The sequence below is a fragment of the Numenius arquata genome, chromosome 3 (assembly GCF_964106895.1).
Source record: "Numenius arquata chromosome 3, bNumArq3.hap1.1, whole genome shotgun sequence".
NCBI lineage: Eukaryota > Metazoa > Chordata > Aves > Charadriiformes > Scolopacidae > Numenius > Numenius arquata.
The window spans coordinates 71,979,436-71,995,505 of NC_133578.1; the positions used below are offsets into that span (position 1 = coordinate 71,979,436).

General features: G+C 42.1%; 1 protein-coding gene across 1 annotated transcript in view; it reads right to left on the reverse strand.

Moving 5' to 3' along the window:
• COL22A1 (collagen type XXII alpha 1 chain) overlaps window positions 1–16,070 on the reverse strand; it is a 199,071-nt gene that overhangs the window by 33,834 nt on the left and 149,167 nt on the right. The window contains exons 32-39 of the mRNA XM_074145482.1: window positions 14,503–14,556; window positions 13,920–13,973; window positions 11,329–11,382; window positions 9,271–9,324; window positions 7,634–7,687; window positions 6,562–6,666; window positions 6,039–6,083; window positions 3,522–3,599 (exon numbers count right to left, since the gene is read on the reverse strand). Of these exons, the coding sequence (XP_074001583.1) occupies window positions 3,522–3,599; window positions 6,039–6,083; window positions 6,562–6,666; window positions 7,634–7,687; window positions 9,271–9,324; window positions 11,329–11,382; window positions 13,920–13,973; window positions 14,503–14,556 (498 nt within the window). The remainder of the gene's footprint in view (window positions 1–3,521; window positions 3,600–6,038; window positions 6,084–6,561; window positions 6,667–7,633; window positions 7,688–9,270; window positions 9,325–11,328; window positions 11,383–13,919; window positions 13,974–14,502; window positions 14,557–16,070) is intronic.

A 16,070-nucleotide genomic window follows, 5' to 3' on the forward strand; every position in this document is an offset into this window, starting at 1 on the left:
CCAGCCTGATGTAAGCCCATATACTATACTGTCATTAAATACTATCTGTAACACTCTTCAGCATGGGTGAGGTCATGAATCTGAGCTCATGTGGCTCAAACTTATTGAGCTTCAAGCCAAATGAGCTGGTGAGTAGGAGAGGTCTGGGTGCCAGCAACTGGGCTGCAAGGCTGTGAACCCAGGGGGCTCGCAGGTCTGGATGCCAGTAATTGGAGGACACTGGGGTCCGGAGGCCTGAGTATCAGGCAGAGTAGGTGACCAAGACCAGTTGCTCGAAAGATCCACATTGCATATATATATTCCAACAGTGGCCTTCAAACATCATCAGCCAGAGAGGAGGAGAGGGATCGAGATGTTCTTGCTGTCTCTCAACTGATGAGAGAGTTCAGCCTGTAGAAGAGAAGGCTCCGGGGAGACCTTACAGCAGCCTTCCAGTATCTGAAGGGGGCTTACACAAAAGCTGGAGAGGGACATTTACAAAAGCATGTAGTGACAGGACAAGGGGTAATGGCTTCAAACCGGAAGAGGGTAGATTTAGATTAGATATCAGGAAGAAATTCTTTCCTGTGAGGGTGGTGAGACATTGGCCCGGGTTGCCCAGAGAAGATGAACACCCCATCCCTGGAGGTGTCCAAGGCCAGGCTGGATGGGGCTTTGAGCAACTTGATCCAGTGGGAGGTGTCCCTGCCCAGGGCAGGGGGGTTGGAACTTGATAATCTTTAAGGTCCCTTCCAACCTGAATCATTCTATGATTCTGTGTTTCTGAGAGTGCTGTTTAGGTTTATATGAGTGTTGGTAAAGGCGTTATTCTCTGCAATGGTCTGTGTGGCCGCAAGCATGTGTGTGTGTGTGTAAGTGTGTGCATTGCATATGCATATGCCCATTGGCAATATGTGCTGAGCCTCACTACTGGCTGGACCTGGGGACCCAGAACGACAACACCCTCATATTTGTTGGGCTGGGACAAGACAACTCCCCCAGGCCCTGAAGACCACTATATTCAACTGCCTCTAACACAAGGAAAAGCATCCCACAGGACCTGTGTGCTCTTTAAATGAGGTCAAAGCAGGGAGTCCAGTGGACTTGCACATGCTATTTTTTTGGGGATGCAACTTTAAAAGGTGTAATTGAGTAGGAGGAGCCACAAGAAGGTATCCACTTCTATGGGAACACCACAGGAGTGATGCAGTACCCATATCCAGGACAGATGAGTCAATCTGGCATTCCAAACACACCCAAACCAAGGCTTGACCTCACATCTCTGAGGCTGTGTTTGAATAAATTGGTTCACTCTATGGCTCTTCTCCCTTTGGTTTCCTTTTCAGGCACAGTAATTCACTAATCCTCATACAGTTCTCCATGCAAGAGGCCTTAATGCTCTGCTCAAGTAAAGGCTAAATATGTATTTCTGAACCCATAGAATTATGAACAGGGCAAGGCAGAGCAAGAGCAAAACCCTTCTCCTTATGCAGCACACACATCCATTAGGCAACTTCAGCACAAGCGCATGAATTCACCCCATTTCTTCAAGCAGTCCCCTCTTCTGCTTGTGGTTTAGTTGGGAGGAACACACTCTGCTAACACTCAATTTATGGCTCAGTGTTATGTAAATAGTAACTCAATACTTCAGCAGACAAAGAAAAATTCCTCATCTACATATACCTTTTACACAGGGAGCAAAGCATGAGAGAGGTTAAGGGCACAGGAGGAAACAGGGTGAGGACTCCAATTAAAAAGAGTTGCTGGCTTTCAGCTCTGAAGCTGAAAGTATTATACACACAGTTTTGTCACATTGCTAAAGAGGGTATTAGCTGACACCTTTAATTCAGTGTGTAATATGCACTGATGAAGTTCTACCGACTTTATTCTATTTTTTTCTGTGGGACTTATTCTTTGTGAAAGCCTGATGGATTCAACGTCATACAGTGTTTTTCAAATTCCACTGGAGCTGAGGTTATGATGAATCTACAGTGGAGAAAGCCATCATAATAGTTGCTAAAAATATTTAGTGAAGCAGATTAAATAAATAAAAACAAATCGATCAGCAATAGCATGGTATATAGGTGGCTACTTATCCTGACAATGGTCAAACAATGACACAGGAAAAAGTAATCCTCTGGTGTGAGACAAGTGATGTCTACACTTGGATTCAAGTTCTTAGTCATTTGTGTTCATGGATATACAGATGCCAAAGCCCCAGTGAAGAATAACTTTTTTATCTGGTGTTCATCAGGATGTAGAGTTGAGCTCATCTACCCCTGTACTGCATCTAAAAACCAGTAATTAAAAACTAGCTACAGCCTAGTGACTTTCAAACAATCCAGATGCTCATTTGCTAATTTCATTTAAATTTTAATATTAATGACTGAACATTAAGAAATGCAAGAACATCAGAGTTCCTTAGATAAATTGTAAAAAATAACACCCAGCAAATCTTCAATCATTGGTAAGCCTGTGTGGACCACAAAGGCCATGACACAGTCGCAGTGTGAAACATGACTGACCCAGTCTGCTTTACCTTGTAGAGTATTCACCATGGTAAAAACAAATATTAAGTGGAGATACACCTCAGAAAGCTAGATTTGTCAACCCCTATTACACAGCAATATGACTTATAATTTCAAGGTAATTTCCTGTACTAATTGGGAAACAGATATAAGTAATCAGAGCATGAAAACATTGACTGTGATTGGTACAGTACAATGGGTTGCAAAAGAACGCAAGGTCTCAGATGTCCTCTATCAGTTACAGGTAAGAATAAAGTTTTCTTTCTCCTAAACTTATTTGACTCAACAATTCAGGGCATATCTGGAGGACTCTGAGCAGAGCTACAGTCAGAGCACTCCCAAATCCCCCTTATCTCAAGAGGGTTCATACATGCCAAGTACTGGAATCAATCAAACCCAAACGATATGAAAAGCCAAACTTTACAGAGCAGAATCCCTGATACACCTCATGGCCTACAAATGAGGGTATACCTTCAACACCGACAGCAGGAGGTGAGCTGGATGAGGTGCAGCTAAATCTCTGTGGGAAATTACGGGGACGATGGCACTCTTGGAACACCGAAATTTAAGTCATTTGAATTTCTATTTCCCTATGAGAGCACTGAATATGTCACTGATATGGGCATGTGTGTCACTCATCCCTTGTAATGGGGTGACAGCAGGGTTACATCTCCCCGGCAGAGCAGTCCTGCTGGCTTAGCGCAGATCTCAACTCACATCCACAGCCAACGTCTCAAGGTGATGCAGAAAAGTCATGAGTAACAGCCAGTGGCATCAATCACTCCTAGAGCACTTCTCTGCCTTTCTCTTTCAACTAAAACCAAATTCGTCAAGAGCCCTCACAACAGACATGTAGACATCTGAGACAGGAATGGCAGCCTCTGGACTATGCGGGTTGCATCTTCAGAGGGTAAAATGTCCCACAGGCACAGCTGAGCACAGGCAACACATTCCCCAGATAACAATGGGTAAATTTTTCCCTTGTTACAGGTTGCAGCAGCATCTGCTACTTACAGGGGGTCCAGCCAGCCCAATTCCTGGCACGCCTCTGTCTCCTGGCTGTCCAGGGAGGCCAGGAGCTCCCCTCTCACCCTGAAACAGAGGAAGAAGTTAAAGGCTGTTTGGAGGAAACTGTTGAGGAAACGTGCTGAAATGCAAACAGGTTTTACAACAGAACACTGATACATCCAGTACCTAAAGGGTGCCTACAAGAAAGCTGGAGAGGGACTTTTTACAAGGGCATGTAGTGATAGAACGAGGGGGAATGGCTTCAAACTGGAAGAGGGGAGGTTTAGATTAGATACCAGGAAGAAATTCTTTACTGTGAGGGTGGTGAGGGACTGGAACATGTTGCCCAGAGAAGTTATAGATGCCCCATCCCTCCAATTGTTCAAGACCAGGCTGGATGGTTGCTCAAAAGCAATCCGGTCTAGTGGGAGGTGTCCCTGCCCATGGCAGGGGGTTGGAACTAGATGATCTTTAAGGTCCCTTCCAACCCAAACCATTGATTCTATGATTCATCCTGGCCTGATCCTGCCCATGGAGAAATGGTATCAGGTTGTAGCAGCACGGGGATATGGCACAGTACCTGTCCCATTATGTTAAGAAAACTGCCCCCTTCCTTCACACGAGCCCCAGCCCATCTCTGTGAGCACTCACACACCACCAGTGTGTGCCGCATCACATAATTGAGCAGGAACACAGACTCTACAAGCATTTATTTCAGTGCACAGCATCCAATTCCCAGCATTTGCAATTGCCTGCAGGGTATTAGGCACTCTCCTTGGCTTGGGGAAACACTGAGCACCATAATGCACTTTTCTTTCTCTGTGTTTCTATGGGAGATGGCTAACCTGAAAACATTGCTAAATACAGATTATTTAGCTGGGGAAGAAAGTATTACATTTTAATGTTCTCTTTTCCTTTACCAATATAAGTTTACTCACAGAAGTGTATAAATAATTTTTTGTAATAAAATAATTCAACAGTTCTACCACTTTCTCTAGAGGACTATACTACAAAAAGAGAGTCCTCCCTATTGAAAAAAAAGAGGTTTTTCAATAGTAAAACCAGAAGAACAGACAACTACTTGAAAATGTTTATGGGGATTGTAGACACAGGGTTAAGAAAGAATTCAGCCGTAGTACTTAAATTTAACGTCTGTGCTCTTGTTATAGGGAGAAATCAAATAAGGTTTTTATGGATTGTCTTGCAGAGATTTGGTCTCACATTGGCAGTAGACTTATAACAATGAATCTCATTTATGTTATTTATTATTACACTATTTCCAGCTATGTAGAAGCATGGTAGAAAAATTGTTACCCATGGATTCTGCCCACCCAAAATGCATTCTGAATATCTCCTATTTTTTTTCCTTTCTTTCTTTCTTTCTTTCTTCTTAAACTAATCTTATATTACAAAGAAACAATACTGCAAGGACAGCGAGAGAAAATGTATTCTGATTAGTTCAAACACTCTGGCAGATCCCTTATCTGTTATTTTATTCAAGAATATAATTTCAATACAAAAAGTTCAATAGCATTTTCCCACGCACAATTAAGATTCTTACCATCTTGTGTTGATATTGAATAGAATATTTCATGAGATTTCTTTTAGTGTTTTTTTTTCTGAGTTTTATATTACTTCTAGTCTATTATCATGTGTGTGCTCTGAACTGTCAAAGATTTATACAACAGATTACAATGCATTTATACAGAATGCAGCAAAACAAAAAGAAAACATTTCATAGCAGTTTGGTTATTTCAAAAATATGGGATCTAGATGAATCTAGTCTCATACTGCTATATTCCTACTTATATCATTTACAGAATCTGTTTCAGCATCCTATTCTTCTTCCAATCCAGATCAGGACACGGTCATTTCAAAGAGCAGAATTTTTGACATATCTGATTAAAGATTCAAGCACAATCCAGATGTGCCCAGAAGCAAAAGGCTATTTTATTCCTTTCTCTATTTGATGTGTACTTATAAGGGAATCAGCATTATTTTCAGCTGAAATTAGTGTCATTAACTTAACCAACTAGCTAGTCTTTGCCTTAACTACAATATAGAAGGGCAAACCAGGATTATCTGGTCCCATTGGAAAATAATTCACGTCCCCGTTGGAGAGAGGTGAAGGAAATGAGTGTTACGGAGGAGTGCTCTTTGAGGGGCTGACAGGCAGTCTCAAGAGTAGGTCAAACTTTAGCTACAATGTCTCTCTTGCTGTATGGATTAAAGTTCCCCAGTCACAGTTTCCCTGAAAAAGTGTGCATTTAGCCCTTTGTGTTGAATTTTCGTAATGCTGGAAGAAGGAAAGTGAACACAGCCAATTCATATCTTAATATTTACATCTACAAACACATTGGAATAATAAAGAAAGGAACCTCCTAAAAAGTTAGAAGTGTACTTTTCAGTGAAAGCTTCACAAACTCTATTTTCCAGTGAAAAACAAAGCATGTTTTCATCGTAACTTTTTCTCCACTTCCAGCAATGGAGAGAAGCACAATCCACAATAAAGCCCATGCTCACCTTATGTCCAAAGGGTCCTGGCAAGCCTGGTGGGCCTCTTTGCCCCTAAAGTGACAGAGACGAAACCAAAAAACAGTCACCATGCAGCCAAACAGGAGCTTGGACTTTGAGATAGTCAAGGGAGCGAGCATCCCCACCACCACCCTCCTTGCCTCACATCATCCTGACAATATTTTACTGATAACATGCAAGAAAATTAAATAATCTGCTATCTTGCTTAGAATTAAATGTTTTTGGGGAGCTTCCGTCTAGTCATGAGGACAACGGTTACTCCTTGTGGAGGCCTCTGTTTTCAATGGCCACGATAGCACACTGAAGGAGGTTTAATGTTCAGAAATAAAGCTTCAGTTCTCTCTGCCTTTTTGGATGCAGCACTGTGATCTGCAGCACTTTGCACAAGACAGCCTGTAAGCCCTTGTGATGAAGCGTAACTCTACAAAAAATCCACTGTTCTTCTGTAGAAGTCATGCTTGTCTATCTCACATTGAACTACTCAAGTGCAGAGCTTGCCAGCAGTATTTACCTTTTCTCCATCTTTACCTTTACCAGGCAAACCTGGCTCTCCAGCACGCCCTGGCTCACCAGCTGGCCCAGGTAAACCCACGTTTCCTTCTTTTCCAGGGTCACCCTGTAGAAGACAATCCAGCAAAACTCTTAGTAGCATATTAAAGAACATTTCTATCATCTCAGGTCTTTCATTGGGACTGAAAGTTGCACGTTCCTTCTAGCCTTCTCATCCGAATTTCTCTTGGTATCATAGGAAACCCTCTTCTACAGGAAGCCTTTTCCTTCAGTAATCTCAAGGCATTTGTTATTTTCCTTAAGGAAAGTAAAAGGAGACTTCAAAATGTTCTGGGAACTAGCTATATGAGAGAGCCCCTTGGTCCACGCATGACCGTGGGGTAGATCTCAGTAATCTGGAAGATGATTTGACTGAAGGGGCTGCAATTCATCCCCTTTTAAACTCCATATATATGCATATATGAGGCCATGTTTCTGATTAGTCATTCCTGCTCCAGCAAACCAAGATCAGGACCCCAGCATGCTGAGCACTGTGCAACGTATGAATGAATTACAAACCCCTGACCTCAGAGGGCTCCCTGCCTAGCCATGAGATGGGACAGAAGAGGCAAGGCAGGGAAAAGGTAAGCAAGGATGCACTGGAAAACTGAATCAATGGTCCAGTTACAACAGCTTATCAGGAAAGCAGAAATCTCAGTTTCCTAACCATGAAAGCCAGTTTTTCTCCCAGCTTTGGAATTACAGCAGTGAACAGAAAGGAATTAAAACACTAAATGCCCACTCTCATCAGGGGGTGCAGGCAGTACATCATCACTGCACAAATGTATAGCAGTGACTTCGCTGTATCCAGTTGTATCTCAGTGGTTTAATTAGGTAAATTATAAAGCTGCAACAGGGTGAAAACCTTATAGCATGTGTAATGGCAGAGGTCAGACAAGATGATCTAATGAGCCCGTGGGTCCTAACTGTCCACAAACCTATGAAATCATTTCCCAGTTCTGAATGTTCCTGTTCCAGGTTACTTAAAAGTGACCAAGAAGAAAAGAAACAAATCCATGAAAGAAGAAACTCACCTTTTCCCCCTTTGCTCCCTCCTTTCCCGGCAGTCCAGGGTTTCCAGGCACGCCCTGGAGAGAAAAGAACTTTAAAGCTTAAAACTTTCTTTTCAGGCAGTATTTAATCTTAAAGCAAATGGATAGACCTGTGGGTTTAGTACAGTCTATCTCAAGGATTAGTATCAGTTCTACATTTCCCAGTGCAGACAACATGTAATCCAGAGAACCCCACAGAAAAGCTGTGTACCAAGTGCTTAAAGGAGGTTTTTTTTTTTTTTTTCAATATATAAAAGAGCTGAATAGCAAAAGCAGAAATTGAGTTAATCCCAGATTTGTGCAGTCTTCTTCTACCAATAACTACTTTTTTCATTCTGTGGAATCCTCAGCAGTTCCCAACCCATTACCAGCAAGACCCAAATCATCACCTCTGTATGAGAGAAGCCAAAAGCCTCACAATATTAATTTTCTATGGCTACTGCTCTCCAAAGCTATACATTGGAGAACATAGCTATGTTCGTTTTTCCTTCTATTTCAGTTTTCAATCCTTTTCACATCTTGGCAGATCTCAAAGGATTCCTTGTCAAAATATAAATGATTTAGAGCTCCCAATTAAACACTGCAACTTCCTAACTCACCAAAACACATTATGGAGTGGTACTCCATTTTATGATGTGAAATGATGTCTTGGCACCAGTAAGATTGGATTGACCCCCTCACAGGATGAATGCAATAATTATTTTCCTTTCTGCACCAGTAAAAAATATTTCCAATTATATTAGCTTTTATAGGTAATATATTGGTATTACTGATACAGAAGTTCACTTAAAGGAATATGAAATTGGAAAAGGTCTTCATTTTTTGTATCATCTTTTAGTATGAAATTAAATTACTACATTAATTTAATTAAATCAAATGTACCGTAACAATTAGTAGAAAGGCAATTTAAGATTTCTTAGATTGCCCAGGTAATAAACTCTGCCTTAAAGAGCCCTCTGTGTTAAACCACTGTGTCTGAATGCATTGTAACACGGAGTCTAACTGCTGTTTTGCACTTAGGTGTAAACTCAGAGAAACCCCAGACTCTATTACCAGAAAATTACCCTGGTGGAGCAGGGAGTAGAGTTAGTCCAAATATTTTTCTGCAGACATGAAAAGCTCTATCACGCACAACTTAATATTGTTGATGAACAGCTACTGGGGTAAGAAGGACACCATACTGATTTCAGGGCTCTGATTGCAGGATCAAATGCTTGCATGTTTTCATTGTACAAATAGGATCTTACCATATTTATATGGTATATTTTATATCAAGAAGTCATGTTTTCAAAAGGAAAGGAGGCAAACAAAACAGAACCAGAGAGACAATAAACATCAAAATTTTTCACTTGAAGAGCTGGCAGAAAAAATCCCTTTTGACAATTTGGTGGGGAATGAAGCAGCTCCATGCTTCCCTCTTGCTACAAATGAAAATGAGAGTATGTTTCATGGATACACCATTCCCAGGTTCCTCCAGATCTTTCTATTCAACCATAAAGAAAGCGTAATGAAGCACAGCCTTTTGAATCTGATAGTAAACCCCGTGGAAGGGAAAACTAAACATTAAATAAAGAAATCAGGGCACAGATGGGAAAACAAATACACTGATGTATACATACCACATTTCCTGGCAGGCCTCTTGGACCTGGGGGCCCTGCTGGTCCAATCACACCCTGTTTTAAGAAAATGAAATGTGTGTGCATATATAAATCACAACTTGTAACACCACAGGAACAAGATGTTCGAAATGAGATGGGAGTTCATGTCAAACAAGGTGTTGCACAAGCACAAAGCAAAAAATAGCATTTTTGTGAAATGCTTTGTGGTGTAAAGAAGCATGAAACAACACAAAATGGATGAAGACTCTCTTTGGGACCTTGAAATTACCCTCCGTCAAAATAAGTCCTAAATCTAGATAAGATACAGGAAGAAAAGTCTCGACCTGAAACATCGAGAGTACAGAAAAAAAGTATATTGATTTATCATTAAAATAAAAATTTAGGTCAACAAAATATGCGTTGTTGACAATTCTACCTTTCTCTACCCTGGGGAACAAAACACTCATTCACACTAAACAGATGAACAGCTCAAGCTATTCAGAATGTTATAGTTCTGAATTGCGGGTATTTTCTGTCTGCCAGTGAAAGCTTTTTGGGGTGGGAAAGCCCATGTGTATCCCCAAAAATGCATGGGGGGCATGACAGGACATATATTGGGGATTTATGTCCCCATAGAGATGTATGTTTGGGGTTACCATGCTATATTTAGACATATACTTGAACATTATCAGGTTGAAGTTGCTACCTCTGTAGTTGCTCACCACCTTGCACTGGCCAGGGTTCACCTGTCATCACAGCTTTGCAAGGAAAAGGATTTCTATTAGCATGCCTAATCTTTTTAGGGCTAAACCAGACAGGCTATCTAAAACCTTCTGCATCAGCAGACTGAAATAATCTGTCTGACTTGCATTACAGAGAAACCCTTTCTACTGGAAGGGCTGGGCAGTAATATCTTGCCGAAGGACAATGCAAAAAGTTGGGAGATGAGGAAAATCTTCCATAGCACAGGTCTTCACAAAGTGAATTTCTATCTGTTGCCTTTAGCTCACAAAAAATAATTAAAGGCTTCCTCATTTCTGTGTTATTTACAGTCACTGGTTTGTGAGCCAACAGAAACATTTGGAACAGTGGCAGTCTCTGAAAGGATGGCCAAAAAAAAGGACGCCTGCATATGCCTGCGTTTCCGTATCATTAACATCCTCCGAGCCACCAGGTTACACCAAGAAATAAACCAATGGATAGGTTTGGTGGAAGGGGGAGGTTTTTTGCCTTAGATTAAGGACTCCTTCAATCAAGAGTGAAAGAGAGCTGGGGACAGGCAGTTCAGAGTTTAGAGTCAAAGCACTGGTAGAGGCAACGTCTAAGCACAAGCCCAGAAAGGAAAACCATGCACACAAAGGTGGAAGAAGACATTTCAGTGCTCTAGGATGCTTTGTTTAGATTTCCTATTTCCTCCTTCTCCCAGACACAAACATCCTCTCTCTCAATCATTCTTTCAAATAGTTCTTCAGTCTTCCTTCTCTGCTTGCAAAGAAAGTATGTGGCCTTTTATTCCGCCGCAAAGGGCTTATATGCTCTCACAATAATAAAACGGGTCTTGAATCCTTTGCTGTTCTTTAGCACGCACTCAGACAATAGCAGCACTCCCTACAACACATGCCTCAAAAAGTGGATTGTGATGATTCCTCTGGTGATAAGCCTGTACTAAAGAAAGCAGAATTGACGAAGCAGCCCAAAAAACAACCGTGATCAGAAACTAATTCAGGCTGCTGCTGAGAAGTGAGCTCCCTCCACCAGCTGGCTGCCTGGGCTTGGCTGATAGCGCAGTGCAGTAACAAGCTCTGCCGGCACCTCACCCAGAAAAGAGGGCATTTTGTTCGAGAGGCAGAGATTTAGCCAACGAAAGCTGCACAATTTAGAGCTGGGCTGATTGGGGCATTGATGTGTTTGGTGCAGCTGTGCCTGTTTGCCCACAAGCAGCGACTCTTCCAGCTGCAGTTTAGGACGTGCCCTGTGCCCAAGCAGCCTGGGACTGCCAATCTGCAAGGCATTGACTTCAGTGTCCCTTCAGGTGTGTTACTGTCAGGGAAAAATGCTGCGAGGGAAGCAGTTACTCACAGTCTCTCCAGGGGCTCCAGCTTCTCCTCGGTCTCCTTTCTGCCCCTTTGTGCCCTGTGCGGAAAGAAGAGAGATATGAGCTGATTAGAGATGGGACAGGACTGCCTGCCAGACAAAAAGCCTTCGAGATACCTGAATATGCACGAGGCAATGGTTTTCATTAATCAATTCACAGAGGAGTTTAATGGCTGAGGAGATGGCTCCCAGTTCTCTGTGCAGCGAGAAAATGAAATATAAAAATAAAACCCTGAGACATAAGAAGAATTACTAATGACTGATCAGCCCAGAGGCTGTTTCTCGGCACAGGATGCTGAGTGAAACTCCTTCCTACCCTCAGGCCTACCAGCTACTTCATTTCCCACTCAGCTCTGATGGTCTCCCTGAACAGAGGAAGTTTTGCCTGTAGTTCTCAAATACAAACAACAGTCATTTAGGAATGGTCAAAATAAATCACAGTCCAGAGGATTTGTCCCAGTCCTATATATCATGTAGCCCTTTCTTAAAGATTTTAGCAGGACAGAGTCTACTCACTGAACAGTCCCCCATTTAGCAGATGTTAATTAAAATTTGCATGGTATTACTGTTTTTTTGGTAATGCTAAGACTGCTGTTAACCTATTCAAGATGTTGATGCCCAAGTAATAGCTGACTATGTCTTGGGCACAGCACCAACGATGGCAGAGTGAATACCCTCCCATGTAGACATGAAAATATACCGAAGTGATGACTGGAAATAATATGTGTGAGCCAAAAAATTTTCAGAAGATAATCAAGATGATAAAACCACTTCACATGAGCCATAGTGCATTCAGGGTCAAGTGGGTTAGAGTTGAATTGCAATGTTCTGCAATGTTTTGCCAATATACTGCAGTAACTTAGAATCATAGAATAGTTGGGGTTGGAAGGGACCTTTAAATGTGATCTAGTCCAACCTTCCTGCAATGAGCAGGCACATCTTCAACTCAATCAGGTTGCTCAAAGCCACATCCAACCTGACCTTCAATGTTTCCAGGAACAGGGCATCTACCACCTCTCTGGGCAATCTGTGCCAGTGTTTCACAACCCTCATTGTCAAAAATGTCTTCTATCTAGTCTAAATCTACCTTCTTTTAGTTTAAAACCATTAGCCCCTGTCCTATCACATGCTAAAATGTTTGTCCTCATCTTTCTTATTTTTTGTCCTCATCTTCCCTTGAGGCTCACTTCTTGAGCTTGTCCACATCCCTCTGCATGGCATTCAGTCCCTCAGGCATGTCTACTGCACCACTCAACTAGGTCTCATCCACAAACTTGCTGAGCATGCACTTGATCCCACTGTCTATTTCATCGATGAATATATTAAACAGTACTGGTCCTGATATGGTCACCTGTGGGACACCACTTGTCACCAGTCTCCATCTGGACATTGAGCCATTGACCACTACCCTCTGGATGCAGTTCCTCATCCAATGAACAGTCCAGCCATCAAATCCATATCTCTCTAATTTAGAGGGAAGGATGTTGTGGGGGACCGTGTCAAAGGCCTTACAGAAGTCCAGACAGACAAGATCCGTAGCTCTTCCCTTGTCCACTGATGTAGTCACTCCATCATAGAAGACCGGGAAGGACTTCTCCTTGGTGAAGCCATTCTGGCTGTCTCAAATCACCTTCCTGTGCCATAGCATAGCTTCTAGGAAGATCTGTTCCATGATCTTCTCAGGCACAGAGGTGAGGCTGATAGGTTGGTAGTTCCCAGGGTCCTCCTTTCTACCCTTTATTAAAAATGGGTGCAGTGTTTCCTTTTTTTCAGTCATCGGGGAGTTCACCTGACTGGCCATGAATTTTCAAATGTCACAGAGAGTGTCTTGGCAACTACATCAGCCAGCACCCTGGGATGCATCTTGTGAAGTCCTATAAACTTCTCTATGTTCACATTCCTCAGGTCGTCACAAACTTGTCTTCTCTTACAGTGGGAGGGACTTTGTTCCTCCACTCCTCATCTTGCAGTCCATCCACTCGAGAGGTGTGGGGAGAGAGGCTGTCAGTGAAGACTGGGGCAAAAAAGTGGTTGAGTACCTCAGTCTTCCCCTCATCCATTGTTACCAGTTTGCCAGTCTTGCTCATCTTTGGGGTACGCTTTCTTTGACCTTCCTTTTCTGGTTGACATACCTGTAGACCTTATTATTCTTTGCAAACCTTGCCAGGTTCAGCCCCAGCTACACCTTGGCCTTCCTGACCTCATCCCTACACTGCCTGTGCATTTCCTTCTTGCCTTTTAGTTTGACCAGCAGGTCTGAACTCATCCATGCCAGTCTCAGTGGAGACCTGTGGTTCAGTGGCATCTGTACAAGAAGCCCTCTTGAAGGATCCTGAAGTTGGAAGGAGTCTCTCACACAATACTGATCATGCCGTATATCTGCGTTAATTTTCCTCATGTTGTCCTGGTGTCCTGCATAAGTAAATGACACTGCAGAAGTCCCTGAACTTACAACAATGAGGAAGGAGAAATGGGCTGTTGGTGTATAGGGTAAGAATTATTTACAGTGATGCAGACCTTGAAGGCATCTCTCTATGGTCATGTCAAAGACTTTATTCAAGGCTGGGCTCTCTTACCTGTACTCCTGCAGGTCCTGGGACACCTTGCCCACCTGGCACCCCAGGTAATCCCTGCAAAAAGAGAGGGAGAGGTGAAGGAGCTGAAAGAAACTGTTTCTTCTCCTGAGAAGAAGAAGATGTTTCTCCTTCCTCCCACTGAGAGAAGAAAGGGTAGTTTTTACAGAGGCTGTGACTGCACAGGAGTCTGTCTCTCCTCAAGTCTCCATCCAGAGCAAGAGCAGTTCAGCATACAAATGGAGCAGCCAAATGCACAATTTAGCTTGGCCACATCACTTCAAAATCCCTGAATAAATCCTATACAACCTTAGTGTCAACCAAACTCTGCATAGCAAACCCCATAGTCCTCTCTTCAGCCACTGCGGCCTGGAGCTATAAATTAGGTGCTTAAATTCATATAATCATGTAGCTTCCTCTACAGCCAGTACAAAGCTGAGCACCACCATGGCCACTTCTGATGAGAGAAGCATCCCAACTATGGAAGGAACACATCTGGTCCCCCATCCTCCTAAAGCAGGTAGCTTTCATGTCCTATCCCTGCTAAAGTTCTAAACCAATTGAAGAAACAGTTGGCTGTGCTTACAGGTTCTCCGCTCGTTCCTTTATCTCCTTTGTCCCCTTTTGGTCCAGGTTCACCCTGATATAAAACAATAAGACAAAGAGAGAAATGAAAGTTATTTCCATGGCTGTATATCACACTAGTCCTGTTTTGTAAGAGCAGCTTCCTCAAAGGACTTTGAGGTCAATGAATCAAAACTATGATATCATACATAAAGATTTGGAGATCTTTGTCTAGACTTCTTAGACTGTTATGATAATAATTGCAAAAATGTTTAATTTAAAAAGAGAACAGTTTTCCCTCATAGATAATAGTAGTTAAAGAATCTACTGTTCCATAATTTTATCAGTTCAGCTCCAATGTATTAAAAGACCAGATGATACGACCAAGAGCAAATGCACCACTGCTATTGCACTGCCTCTCTGTAGGACCACAGATCTAATGTCATCTTACAATTGGGGAAATTATCTCACATACGGACAGTTTACTGTTCTGCCTATAAGAGAGAAGTGTTCAGGGTCTCATCTTGACCAGTTCCAGAGATGTGTACTATGCAGCTTTTCCTCATCTCTAGTTCTGTTACCATCTCCATACATCCATGCAACTTCCCCTCCCTCCTGCAATGTCAGTACATTTATTTCATGCACCACCATCACTGACTAATAGGATTAATTTATTCCTGTTCTTCCTCCTTACAGTAAATTGAAGATGCTTTCAGACAGAAGTTCATCAGCTTTGTTCTGAGTTCTAGAACAATAATCAATAGATCCATATTTCTGCTTTTTATAAATAGAAAAGGAACAGCCCACAACTATGGAACTAGCTGGAATAAACCAGGCATTACATGAATACTCACACTTGTAAATTTATATGAACATATGTATTCAGGCAAGAGCAATCATTACGTATTCATTATTTATCATACAAGGTGTTTCAATTATGCAATCAAGGAAGAGTAAGAACATAAGTGATTTAAGCTACACACACACGAGGAATAGTGATCAGTCAAAATGCAGAGCCCAAGACAAATCAGCTTGAATTTTATTCGTATCAGCTATTTGCCAATCATTTCTGCAGCACCTGGGAATTCAAAGTCCATTTGCAAATGATTCTTTAACAGGCATAATAAATGTAACTGCATAAATATTACTTATGTCTGTATTTATTATGCATTATGAATAAGTATCATCATCTGTGATAAACAGCAAGAGGAATTTCACTCTACAAGTAGCACCCTGTCAGATCAACTTTTAATCAGGCAGTCCCTTATGCCATCTAGTGGCCATCGGAAAGATAACGGGACCACCTAAAGTACTTCCAGAAAAAGGGTCCTATGCAACAAACCTGGATGGTGGTGCCTGGAAGTTGTTTTGCGTTATGACATTTCAAGCTCTGAAACCTTTTTTAGAGAGCAGAGTAAACAAAGCACAGACAGACAACGGTAAATTTTTAGGCAGGGGTGGTGTTAGTACATGGGAACGAGGGCACGTTTAACCAGGGAAAACAAGCCTGCAAAGGGAAGAAGTAACTCGACAGGTGAAGGGAAGAAGTTTTTTTTTAATATTCTCCTTTCTCCCACTTTTTCCTTGATA